Raw genomic sequence first — 13,499 nt, 5'->3', positions numbered from 1 at the left:
TGGGTCACCTTTCAAATTTTTTGCATCTTTCATTTTTTTGCCTCGAAGAATGTGCCTTCACAAATTTTCACACTTTTTCATTGAAAAACATGTTATGGCATCATTGACTAATATTATGCTCGAGAGCAATTCAAAATTTAATAGTTGGAATTATAGCACTTGGAAGTAGTGGATAATAGCAATTTTTGAATATTGGAATACCGATCAAATTGTTTTGGGTGTTACACAACATTCGACTGCCCTTGGTACTGATCAGAATACATGGGATCTGAATAATCGAGAGGCGATGATGCTTCTCAAATTATCCGTAGCTGATGATCATCTCGCTCAGATTCCATTCGGCAAGACAGCTATCGAGATATGGGCACATCTCAAAAATATTCATGAGACTTTTGACAAAAGCAAAGCTTTCTTCTTGAAGGACACTCTATTTTCTATTATCATGGATGAGAAAACATCACTCCAAGCTCACCTGAATAGGATTCAGGAAATTTTTGATCAATTGCTTGCTATTGGTCACAAGATGGAGGAAAAAGACATTGTGGCTACCACTCTCCAAAGTTTACCCAAGTCCTACGAGCATTTTATTGAGACTCTCAACGTTACGCCTTCTGGTATTGATTTGAAGTTCACCGATCTCTACACACTTTTGCTTCAGCAAGAACAGTGGAAACAACAGTTCGGTAGCAATTCTAGCTCCCCCTCCACAGAGCAAGCCTTTGCTGCTAAATCCTTTCAAAAGAATAAAAGCAGGTCTCAATAGTCTTCTCAACACAAGTCCTTTGCTTCAACTTCAGAAGGCTCCCAAAAGAAAAACATTCAATGCAAGTACTATCACAAGTTTGGTCACATGAAGGTTGAATGTAGGAAACGCTTAGCTGCCCAATCTAAGCAATTAGGTTCGCAGCTTAAAGTGAACAGTGCAGTGTGCATTGAGCAGACAAAATCTGCCTTTTATGCCTTCATGGCTAAAAGACCAACAGATCATGTGAAGTCGTATGCCTGGTACACTGATTCGGGTACCTCTCATCATTTCACCCTCTGCAGAGACTAGTTCACTAACTAACCTTACTCAAATTCTGTTATTTTTGGTGGCGGAGAAGAGTACACCATTGTCGATAAAGGCAACATTCAGATTCAATCTGCTCAAAGGAATCTCATTTTTCTCAATGTGTACTATGTTCTAGGGATGGAACTAAATCTACTCTCAGTCAATCAATTGCTGCGACATTCTCCACACTTGGATGTCACCTTTAGTTCACATCAGTGTACCATCATTGGCAGGGCGATTTAGTCTATTGTTGCAGTAGGTCTTGAGGATCATGATCTTTTCTGACTTATTGATTTTAGTATTCTCGGGACTTAGCTATGGCTGTCTTCTATTAGCACACTTTGGCAGCAATGGTATGGGCACTTAAATATGCATTATCTCTCATCTTGTTCGGGAAGAGCTTGTTCTTGGTATGCCAAAGATTCAAACTCAGCAACTTGGAGTTTGTGATGTATGCCAGGCTAGGAAGCAACATCACACACCTTTCCCCAGTGGCAATTCATGGCGAGATTCTCAAGTACTTCAACTTGTTCATGCCGATATCTACAGCCCTATGGCCACTCCTATTCTTGGGTCCAGGTATTTTTTGTTGTTTGTTGATGATTTTGATAGAAAAATGTGGGTGTATTTTCTTAAAAAGAAATCAAATGCATTTCATGTATTTCAAAAGTTTAAACCTTTAGTTAAAAAAGAGTCTGAGAAATCTATTATTACTCTTAGATCAGACAATAGGGGGAATTTTGTTTTAATGACTTCTTTAGCTTCTTCAATACTCGTGGCATCAAACACCCATTAACCACACCCCACACACCACAACAGAATAGTGTAGTTGAACATCGCAACAAAACAATCACCGAGATGGCTCGATCCATGCTCGAACACAGACATGTTCTGAAGAAATTCTGGGCAGAAGTAATCAACACTGCAGTTTATCTTTTAAAACAATCACCCACAGTGGTGGTCAAAGGTAAAACTTTGGAAGAGGCCTGGTCAGGTCGCAAGCCTAGAATCAGTCACTTGAAGGTTTTTGGCTCCCTTGCTTATGTTTGGATCTCTGATGCGTCACAGACCAAGTTGGATGCCAAAAGTCATAAACTCATGCTTGTTGGATATAGTAGTTTGCACAAAGCCTACCGCTTGATCGACATTGAGACATCTCGTCTCCTATATAGTCGTGATGTAGTCTTTGATTAGCAATGAGGCCCATTCATGCTTGTTTCTTTTGTTCTTGACCCAGCAGACCAGCCTATGAAGGCTCATGATTTTAGAGTTAGGCTTCCATTAGTTAGGCTTCCATTAGGTTGACCTAATGGGAGGGCTCCAATAGCTCCTACAGCTCCACCTATACCAATGATCCTTGTACAGACACGTCCAGTTTCTCCTGCAGGATCATCTTGATTTGCAGATGCTTCACCTGAGATTGATCCAGATTCTTTTGATGAGGAACCTGATCACCAAGCATCTACTAATACTAATGTTGGTCGTTCTCCTCTTTGGCCTAAGTGGTGATCGGCTTAAATGGTTTGAAGATCCCTCCCCTATTGGTAATACTAACAAAGGAGATGATGAAAAAAGAAAAATGTTTGCCTAGAGAGCACCTCAAGTGGGATGGTTTAAGTTAAACTTCAATGGTGCATCTTGGGGGAACCTAGGGGTGGCAAGGATTGGATGTTGTATCCATGATTGAAGGGCAAGATTATACTAGCCTTACTAAACCCATTGGGCTAGCATCAACAACTTCACAAAGTTCTCTCTCCTTATAGATCTTTTACTATGCATGAATTTAAAAATCAAAAACCTTGAAATCGAAGGTGATTCGGCTATCACTATTAATGCCATTAGGAGTGATAAAACTCCAAAATGGCTTCTAAATGGATTAATGAAAAGAATGGCATAAATCCTAAAAAAATTATACATTATATTATCAACCTTATCTATCAGGAAGGTAATGGTTTAGCAGATACATTAGCAAACAAAGGGGCGAATGGAGTATGGATTGGAGGAGCTGAAGATTGGTGATCAACCTGGTGGAATAAATATTCATTTCCCTTCCATCCAGATGTAGACATTTGATGTGTTGGACTCATAGTAGCTCTTCAGTATTTAGCACTCGTGCTATGTATGTTTTGGTTTGGGATTGGTGTACCTCCCCTTCAATTTACTCTCCTTATGATACGGGGGTAAAGCTATGCAACATTAGAGTAACTTCATGTTATTATTTTTGGCATGTCGGATGATTGTGTTGTCATTTGACTTATATGTTGATGAGGATAACCTATGCATGATTGAGATATTGGCCACAAATCACTTATCTATTATGTGTTTGAAATGGATTCTATTATCTCCATGGGAGTTTAGGGATAAATGCACATTAAGAATTAACATGGCCTACATGTACTAATGGTAGTATAGAGATTCATTTGAAAGGCTATGTTCATATCATTATGATTACTATCATCTCCCTTATATGTTTACTTCATTACTTTATGATGAATGTCCAGATTGTATCTTTTTGCTATTGTTGAGAAGGGTTAACTTTATAGTTTGATTGTTGTGTGATGATTACTAGTTATGGGTGCCCATTTTATCTGTATTTTCAAGGTGTATTTGTATGGGCAGTAATATTTCACATCATGGATGTTTGCTTATATATGTCAAGCTAACCCTCATAAGGAGGAGGAAGATTCTTTGCTTACAAGTTTGACAGTAAAAGGAGTTGGAAGTAGGAAACTCTCCCTACTCTCGATAGGGCTATAAAATTGTATATCCAGATGGGAAGCTTGTAAATTCATAAGTAGCTCATATGGTTTGAATAGGAATGGGAATTGTATTATACATGCAGTAATAAGAGGTTGTGATGTAACCCCGTAAACGATCATAAAACAGGTCTCGTGTGTTTTAAACAAGCAAATTGATTTGTATTTTGTAGTTTTTTTATCTTTAATTAGATTTGGGCACGTCCACAGGTTTTCTTTCCTCCATTCTTTCCTACTGATGCCCACAATGAATGCAGGTGTGAAATTTATTTTGTCTATAAATAGTTTTCTTGGCTACGGCCTCTTACCCACCAAAAAGAAGAAAAAGTACAATACTCACAACAAGGACACTTGTTTTTCCGCCAACAAGTTTGACAACCATAATGACTCAAAACATACTCAAAATACTTTGAAACTCAAAGAAGGATAGAATGCAGGGCAGACCTTCAGTTAGTAGTTTGGATCCATTCACAACTTCCCCTTTCATTCAATGCCACCAATAGATAGCCAAACAAACCTTCAATGCTTGCACATAAATGTTAAAGAGATCTGCCAGTATAGTATGTAAACAAAAGAGGTATTTGGATCAGACTTAATGCTGAGAGCCCTAATACATCCTTAAAGCCACAGAATCAATATTTAACACAAGATTATAATATGGCATCTATTTGTAGAGGGAAAAATAAAGAATAAAATCCTTCTGAATTGTCACTAAGTTCTTTATGGGGTGAAGCAACATCAACATTTGCAGCAGCAGCTTGATGCTTTGGTCTTGATAAACAATCTCTAGAAAAGTGACCATACTTGTCACGTCTAAAGCATTGAATGCTAGAGAGATCCTTCTTCTTCTTTGGTTCAAGGGCTGAATCTGAATCCTTATCTCTAATTCTCTTGAAATTTCCTTTTTACCATTCACTGCCTTTCCTTTTAGATGTATAAGCAGCAAGAACGTGATCTTCTTCATGATGAGATATTTGACCGTTTTCTCTTGCATCCATTAATCTTGAATGCAACCAACACTTGGACAATCAAACTTGGGTATTCATGTCTTCCATTTATTCCTTGAATTAAAGTTTCCCAGGAATGAGGGAGTCCATTCATAGCTAGCATAACCAAATATTTGTCCTCAATTGAATCCCCAATAGCATGAGACAACTGATTCTCCTCTAGCCATTTTAATATGAAGGAATTGACTACTCAAGGCCGGAGCTCTGCTAGTGTTCTTGTCTTCATACAAAACTTGTAAGACTCTCAAACATCCCTTTGGCTGAATTCAACTTGGATATAATACGTACAAGATGATCCTTAACAGAATCAATCCATATCTTCCTTGTCGTGATACTATTCTTTCTCCATTGAGCTTTCTCAATGTCATCAAAAGGTTCAGCTACATCAGACTTAAAGTAGTTGAGAAGATCATTTTCTTTAGGAGCAACTAAAACTATGAATTCCATGAAGTAAGTTGGATGCACCATCCAGCCTATCTTCAACATTGAGTTCATTCACCATTGTTGGAAGCTGAAATAAATAAGCTAGGAGAACAGAAAAGAATATTTTGAAGCTTAAGAGTTCTGGTTCTGGATATTTTCTTTAACTCACCCTGAAACCATGTTAAGTTTAGAACCAAAAGAGCAAAGAAACAAAATTCTGAAACTCAAAAACACACAAGATGAGAACAATACTAGAATTTTATCCTGAGACAACCCTCCAGCCTGAGGGGAAAAACTCAGGCCCACAAAAATAGATCCTTTATTGAATAATCAAAACGATGCTTCACAAGCTATGTCAAATGGATGACTTCTTAACAAAGTCTGTTATCACACAATAGACATTTCTAGAATAACTGCTTTAGAGAATAATGTCATCACTTTTGAGAATTATCCAAATCATACGCAAAATCAACCATGCAATGACTACATAGAGAGAGATGAGAATGACTGAATCAATCAGCCAAAACTACTGTTGTATTCTCTACACACAAAGATCGCATTGTAAGCCTTGCGTATTCACAACATACTCAATACAAGAATGATCAGCACACAAAATGATCACACCCAAATCATATCCAAGATGTCTGAAGAGGATACAAAAGATCATTTGATATAGATACGATGACACCTCACAAAGATTGTTGTTTTAGATATAATATTGTCTCACAGACTTACACTTGAATCATTATCACACTAGACTCCCCATCGTAACTAAAACCCATACAGAATGTCAATTCGGACAGTAGACCAAACACCAACAAGATAAAGAGACAACAGAAATTACACAAAAATGTGTGAATTTATGTCACTGTGAATAACCACACAGTCACTATATCATCGATCCTTGTGGTAAGGTAGACAAGATATATAATAAATTCCTAAGAGATGATGACAATTCAACTTTTGCGATTGTAGTAAGCATAGAATACCAAAGAAATCTCTGACGAGGCTTGCTCTTCATACTTCACTACATGGACGGTGAAAATTATAAAAGATAGCCTACTCACCTTCAAAATATTCAATGCCTTAATTATGAGGACGACAAGATGACATGAAGGCATATGTGCTGGCAGCAATGAGACAGTCGGGCTCCACATACACACATGAAGATAGGCTACTATGCAGAGTAACGAGACTCGCTGCAAATCAGGCGAGTTGCCCGGGTCAGCAAGTCGGGTAACCTAAGCTCAGTGAATCACCTTGGGTGACTCGCCTAACTCCCTAACTCGCCTAGTTGACTCAGTTAACTTGCCTAGCTGACTTGGCTGACTCATCTGACTCACTTGATTTTTTATTTTAGTTTTTAAATTTTCTAAATACATCTAAAATTTACCTTTGTACTTATGTAATCAATGTATGTTTATGTATGTGATCAAATTACCTTCTATTTCATGATGTTATTGTATCTTTAAGCTTTATTTAATAATGGGTGCATGGAATGTTCTTTAAATCCTTAAAAATCTCTATATTTTAGGGGTTTTGTCACTTCGCCGAGTCACTGTTGAGTCACAGGCGAGTCCAAGCCGGTTCCCAAGTTGAGTTACCCTTGCCGAGTCAAGGCCGGGTCCGAGTCTCGGTTCTATACTACTCTATTGGAATAAAGAGAATGAAGTGTGATCGAATTCAAAAGGCAACACAAACAAAGGAGCCAAATAACAATAGCTCTAAGCAGCATATCCAAATTGAATAAGCTTGAGAATAATGGAGCATCAATACCGCAATAATCACAACCATCACAGGTACAAATGATGTCTCCTATCGCTACAAACATTAACATATGCATCTATGATAATGAAAAGGTCACTGCTAATATATCTCTCACCTCCTAATACTTTTACACATCCACCATTGGTAAGACAACAGGTAACAAGGGTATTATTCTTCACCATCAAAAGACCATGACTGTCTTTGAACACTCCAGTAATTTTATAGTCAGATCTGAACTGTGGCAAGTAAAATCAGAATATTCATAAACCTATATTTTAGATAATATATCAATCATTAACTTTATTTACTCAGTTACTGGCTGCTATCTAAAAGACATCAATGATAACTGTAAGCCCTTGTCAGCCATACATGAAACTTAAAACAGCAAATGTAAACTCTTTAAAGCTGATTTATAGCCTCAAATTCACTATTAATCAGACATAATAGAAAATCAAAATGTAACTATGACAGCTGATTTACGGTTGATATTTTATAAACAACAAGTGTAAACATTAGGGACAAATTCTATAGTCAGATCAGATCCATGGAAAATAAAATTAGAATATCATTAACCTATGCACCCAAATGGTATTATTGCTCAATAATCAATCTCCTTCAATGCTGATATTGGAGACTCCTTTAGAAATTTGTTTATTCAGAAAACACAATACTGTAGCACAATATTAACAGCTAAACCTGATAGAAAGTTATTCAAGAATATTCTTAACCCTTGTTCCAAATGGAGAGGTGATGAAGGCTAGTCACCCTTAATACCACAAACACAAAATAGAAATAGAAAAACAATAGCAATTTGCAAGAACAGAGAATGAGCTTCTTATTATCTTTGAAAGTATGGGATTATAGATTTCCAAAATACAATATGCAAAGCCACATGGGCCTTTTCCTTACAATATTCTGCAAGACAAAGCTATGAACAACCACCTAGAACTGCCCTAGACAACCCTACGGGTCTTTCTTATGTAGGCAATTTTCCACCACCCAGGAAAGTTCTAGACATTTTAGCCCTAACCTTTGAGACCAACCAACACTAAAATTATCATATTTATTATATTAGAGTCAGCTCAAAACAATTACAAATTATATTTTCAAGTAGCCCAACTTTCAGAGGCCATAACTTTTCAACCATAGACCCAATTGGCTATTATAACCACTTTTTGGAAATGGCAGCTCCTGATCTACCCCGACACATAATTGCACAACCATCCATCAATCAAGGTTTGACTTCATTTCGAAGCCTCTAAGACCTTCAAAATTGAGCTCAAAGTTTTTATACCAAAAATTTATACTGAAATTCCTTAATAACTTCACCAATACATATGATATGGCAATGAGACTCAACTAGTAGGCTAATATATCTAAGAAGAACCTCCACCTATGAAATCAGAACATTCTGAGCTCGTACGACCAGCTTACTAAAAATAGTAAGTTTCCACAAATAGTAACTCTGCACTGAAACAACCCTTACTAAAAAGACAGAAAGTGAAATATTTTTTGGTGATGCAAGATTGCCCTTACACCTAGGATGCTCCTGCATCATGAGGCCTACATGTGTTTGATGCATGCTTACCTTGTGGATTCTCTGGGGGATAAAACCCTAGCTTAACACCCTTGTTGCCCATCCTCACCAATAGGCCAGCCTTTCGGAATAGTGGCACACTGCAATTGTATCAAGAACGAGGTCTCAAGGTCAAGCCTTTCAAAGCATGGTGGTGGACAGCTCCAATGGGCATTCCTTCATTGTGTCAGCAAGTGTGCACCAAATTCAAAATGGTGGGGCCTGTGTGTTTGTTTTGTGCTACTGAATTGATCCTTTGAAGGACAAAACCCCTCCCTTAACACCCTTGATGCTCATCCTCACCACTAGGCCAGTCTTTTGGTGTAGTGGCACGTCACAATCAATAATAATTACTAAAAAATCAATGGTTTTCTAACAATATGGGTAGATCAAGGCAAACTCACAGTGTGCAACAACAATATAGTAAGTCACTTCTCACGATTGATTCACAGGAAGGTACAGCAAGTTAAAGACCCCAATTCACCTCATAATACAGATTTAGTTTGGCACTGCTGATAAGGACAATACAGTCTCACTATATTCCACTGCATGTTCACAAATAAAATATTAAAACCACATCCAACTGATATGAGTTGCTCCAATAGACTTGAGGGGCTTTATCCTCAACTTGAATCGATATCAACAAGGGTTTCATCTTTCAGAACATGCCAATTTAACAGGTTTTGTCCTTAAGAGTTTAAATCTAAAAATTCATTTTCCATTAATGACACAATGAATGCTTTGCTTTCAGCCTTGACCTCTTTTACATAGGCATCTACTTTGGGCCTATTAATTTATTTTCATTTCTATTTAATCCACTTTGCCCTCCAAGTATTTTTTTAAAACTTTTAAATTACATCCAGAAGCACCTTTTTAAATTACGTTTTAAACAAGTGTTGGAGACACTTATTTCGAAATTACATAGGACCTATTATTTTGAGTTGCCATAACATTTTACTTGTGCTAAAGACTTCAGCCATACCGTCACAATAGCCAGTTTCCTGGTCTGACTTATTCTGCCCAATACTTTCCAAGCACTTTCGAATTGTTTCACTCAAATCTTCCCAAATTTGAATCATCAATATATGCATTAACCTGTTAATTCGGTCAGCTGAGCATGAATGGGCCTGAGAACAAGAATTTGGCGTAGTTACCAAGAAACTCCATTAGAAGGACATTAACCACATCCCCATCCCTTTTCCTAAACTCACAATAGATGGTGACAACATTTTAAAATTAATGTAGATGTATCCTCATTATTGCATACCTTAATTTAAGTGGCAAACCCGTCCTCATAGAACTAGATATTGCCCCACGAGGTTATTAGGGAACTTAGTGGCTTAAAAGAACAACTTCACATTATTGTGTACTAATTGTATTTTGCAAGTGTGTTCATTGTGTCCAAGCCCCTACCCACAATCCTCATACTTCTTATCAATATTTCCAGCAGGTAGGAAGGGAACGCTTGTTTTACCAAGAAGATAATGACAATCAGATTTTTTGTACCCATATAAAAATCATGAAAAGAGATGTTTTTCTCCATTTCCATGACCATAGCATAACCAGTTTCTAGATCATGTGTTTTCCAGTCCATCTGACACTGTATAATTTTCATCCTATCATTGCAAAAACCCACATATCTGTTAGAGTCAGACACAATCCACTTCATTCCATCTCTAAGCAACATCATCCTTTCAGGCGTTAATTTTGATCTCTTCTCTCTGTTAAAGTCAATCACCAACACATCCTGCTGATTCCAATTAAAATATGAAAAAGAAACTATTGTACTTCACCAGGGGTGGCAACTTCAAATGTATACCTTCAAGCCAAAACCAAACTGGATAGGGAAAACCCTCTTGTCAGGAACACAGAAGATAGAATATTAGAATTTTACAATTGTAAGGCTGGGTGAACCCTCCTGCAGTTAGATGTCTTCAGAAGAATCAGAAGTTCAATCTAAATTTAGCAAATTCCTCAATCATTTTGGATTCTTAGATTAATCCAAGGTTTCACGGGTATGTGGGTACGGGAATGGGAACGGGTACGGGTACGCATATTTTTCAAAATAGGGAATGGGGGTATGTGTGTATGCCTGATTTTTTCGGCAACGTCTATACAGCCACGAAAATGCACTTCCTTACGAAGGAGAGGACTTAGTCAATTTTTTAAAAAGTTAGAAAAAGCAATGTAAAGAAAGTGCATCTTCGTGGCTGTATAGCCACGGGCGATTTTTTCTATATAATTAATATTTTATAGAAAATATAAAAATCAAAATATATGTCATGAGTCATGACATTGAGCATTCAAAACAAGAAATTTGAAAATATGAGCCATAAGTCAAATATATATATATATGCATATGCTATTGCTGAATGTTTAATGTTTAAAGTATTTTTCATAATAGGGGACAGAGGTACTTGGGTATGTCAAACTTATTTAAAGATTATACTTTTATATTTATAAAAAATCTGAAATTATGAGTCATGACAATGGTTTTTTAAAACAAGAACAGTGATAAAGTTTGCAAATGTAATGTATTGTTTTCAGTTTCAGATTTGCTATATGTTTGAAATAATAATACAAGATGAATGCTTAGATGCATAACAAAGAAGGCAGACTTTAAACATGAACAAGAAGATCCTAAATCATATGACAATGACATATTGCAAATGATAAACTTATGACTTGAACAATGATAAATTTTACTGTTAATGAGTATCAAAGTTTCAAACTGATTTGGTATTGAATTAAGTTTGATAAACAACAAGCTAATACAAAAATAAAAAACCAAAAAACAAATCAGAATCTTAATCAAGGTCCTTAGCTATGATGCTCTCCACCGAGTACCCGGTACGTGGGATACGTGTACCCGGTACTTGGGTACGTGGGTATGAGTACCAGGGGTGTGGGTATGAGTACCCATGCAACCTTGGATTAATCATATTTATGACCTAAAGTTGGCCCTCGATTGTAGTATTCCCTTGTTTAAGGGAAAAGATATATAAAGCATTCTTTTCTTGAACATACAATTCAAGGGGAAAGAAGATTCAAGGCCGATATATTTCACATTCCAAGGACTCTGAATACCTCCATTCCCATCCCCGCCCCATCGGCTTCCTCCCTCTGACAATTTGAAGGTATGAGATTTAAACTCAAACATGGGTGCAAAGGGGGATTGAAAGCATTAATGGCCTAGGCAACTCAAAGCAAGAAACTTTAGAGACATAAATTGCTTGAATTGAATTTGAAATTGCTTCACGCTAAGCAGTCAAAAGGTAAAGTGTCTATACATCATACACTCTTAGTTTTAAGTTTTTAACAGTTTTTGTCAATCGTATGTTTCCATAATAACCCAACTCATTTAAATCATCACATTCAACGCTATCACAATCATTTCTTATAAGCTAAACCATGAAATGCATTTAAATTCAAATATAAAATCCTATAAGGAGCATTGCATCTACGGTTTGCTATTCAATACGTAGCTTACTAAAATCGCCAAAACAGGTCATATTTGAAACATCATAATCATGACTATCAATTGGGCAGGAGCTCAGCTATGACATGTTTTTAAAATATAAGTCGGAAAAACTATAGTAGGCAATGCATCCATGATCTGGTATTCAATACTTATTTCAATAATACAAATTACATTTTAAACACAATGGTGATAAATATGAATTATGTAGAATTTAAACTCTCGCCTGTTGAATCACATTATATACATTGCATATATAATCTGAAACATTGCATTCGAAACTTCAATAATCATAAATATGAATTGGTTAAAAGCTGATCTATGTTATGTTTTTCAATCAAGTACAATCCTTTGACTGCCATTGTAATTATGAAATGTGCAATGCCTTAATAATCTATGAAAAGACAAAGCGCAAACAAGAGCCACAGTAACCACTCACGCTCGATGATAATAGGATGAGGATGATGAGCCTCCAAAGCAGCATGTACTGAATAAGAATAGGAGCAGCAAAACCAAATGCTTTGACATTTTTCAATTGCCTTCGCTTGCAGCAGCCTCTGGAATTTTCTCAGAGTGCTTCGGCCTTGTAATAGTAATCGCCTCTATGTTAACTTAGATCTAGTCAAATTGAGGGCAGAGGCGCGTGAATCGAGGGTCACAGATTTTCTATCACCATCATTTCAAAACTTTTACTTGTATATTAGTGTGGAAATTATGCCCTGACCGATGTTTAGCTTTTTCTGAAACGGAATAGAGTACGATCGAAGTTATGTTACCGTGCCTTGTGCCTTATCAGTGAGATGCCATCATTTGCACAAGACTTTAGACTTTTTAATGTCTTTGGAATGGATTGCTTTCGAACATGTTGTTGCTCGGTCTTGGATTTAGACTTGGTATCGATGTTCCCTCGTCATTTAACTTGAATGGGGTTTTTTACTTCACGATGAAACAGTGCGTGATTTTAAACTTTGATACCTACTGTACTTATTCAAGGGAAGTGTCTAATTAAATAGAGTAGAGTTCTAATTTAAAAATACTCAACTAGTTTGGATTTGGATTCCATTGAAGGAAAGTAAGGAAAGTATCTAATTAGAAAATGAGAGAATTTTTAATATGAGATTAATTTTCTTTAATTTTGTAATTAAGAAATATCTAAGAAAATATATTGTGCATTTATTAATAAGATTTTAAGCTTATGTTGGTATAGTATGATGGTTAAGTTATAGTTTGTTATTCTTGTTATCAAGCTTTGAGTCTCACTAGAATGTTAGTATTGGTTGATTATATTAAAGTCCTTTTGGTCAAAAGTATTTACCTCTCTTCAAAAGAAATAATAATAATATGATTTTAATATGGAGATAAATAATTTAGATATTAATTTAGATGAATACTAGCTATGGGATTTACATGAAATTGGGGGGATTAGGATTTTAGCTTAAAA

The 13,499-nt window shown here is 36.4% G+C and overlaps 1 protein-coding gene across 1 annotated transcript in view; it reads right to left on the bottom strand.

Annotated features, from left to right (window-relative positions):
* LOC149554264 (Guanylate-binding family protein) overlaps positions 1-13,040 on the bottom strand; it is an 84,889-nt gene extending 71,849 nt beyond the window's left edge. Inside the window, 1 exon segment of the mRNA XM_089789487.1 lies at positions 12,498-13,040. Within this exon segment, the coding sequence (XP_089645613.1) occupies positions 12,498-12,586 (89 nt within the window). The 5' untranslated portion in view covers positions 12,587-13,040.
* Positions 13,041-13,499: the final 459 nt, after the last annotated feature.

The sequence above is a fragment of the Cupressus sempervirens genome, chromosome 6, assembly GCF_028749045.1.
Source record: "Cupressus sempervirens isolate cs-2001-9-10 chromosome 6, ASM2874904v1, whole genome shotgun sequence".
Taxonomy (NCBI): domain Eukaryota; kingdom Viridiplantae; phylum Streptophyta; class Pinopsida; order Cupressales; family Cupressaceae; genus Cupressus; species Cupressus sempervirens.
Note: the sequence above shows the minus strand (reverse complement) of the source record. Positions and strands in the feature narration are given on the sequence as shown.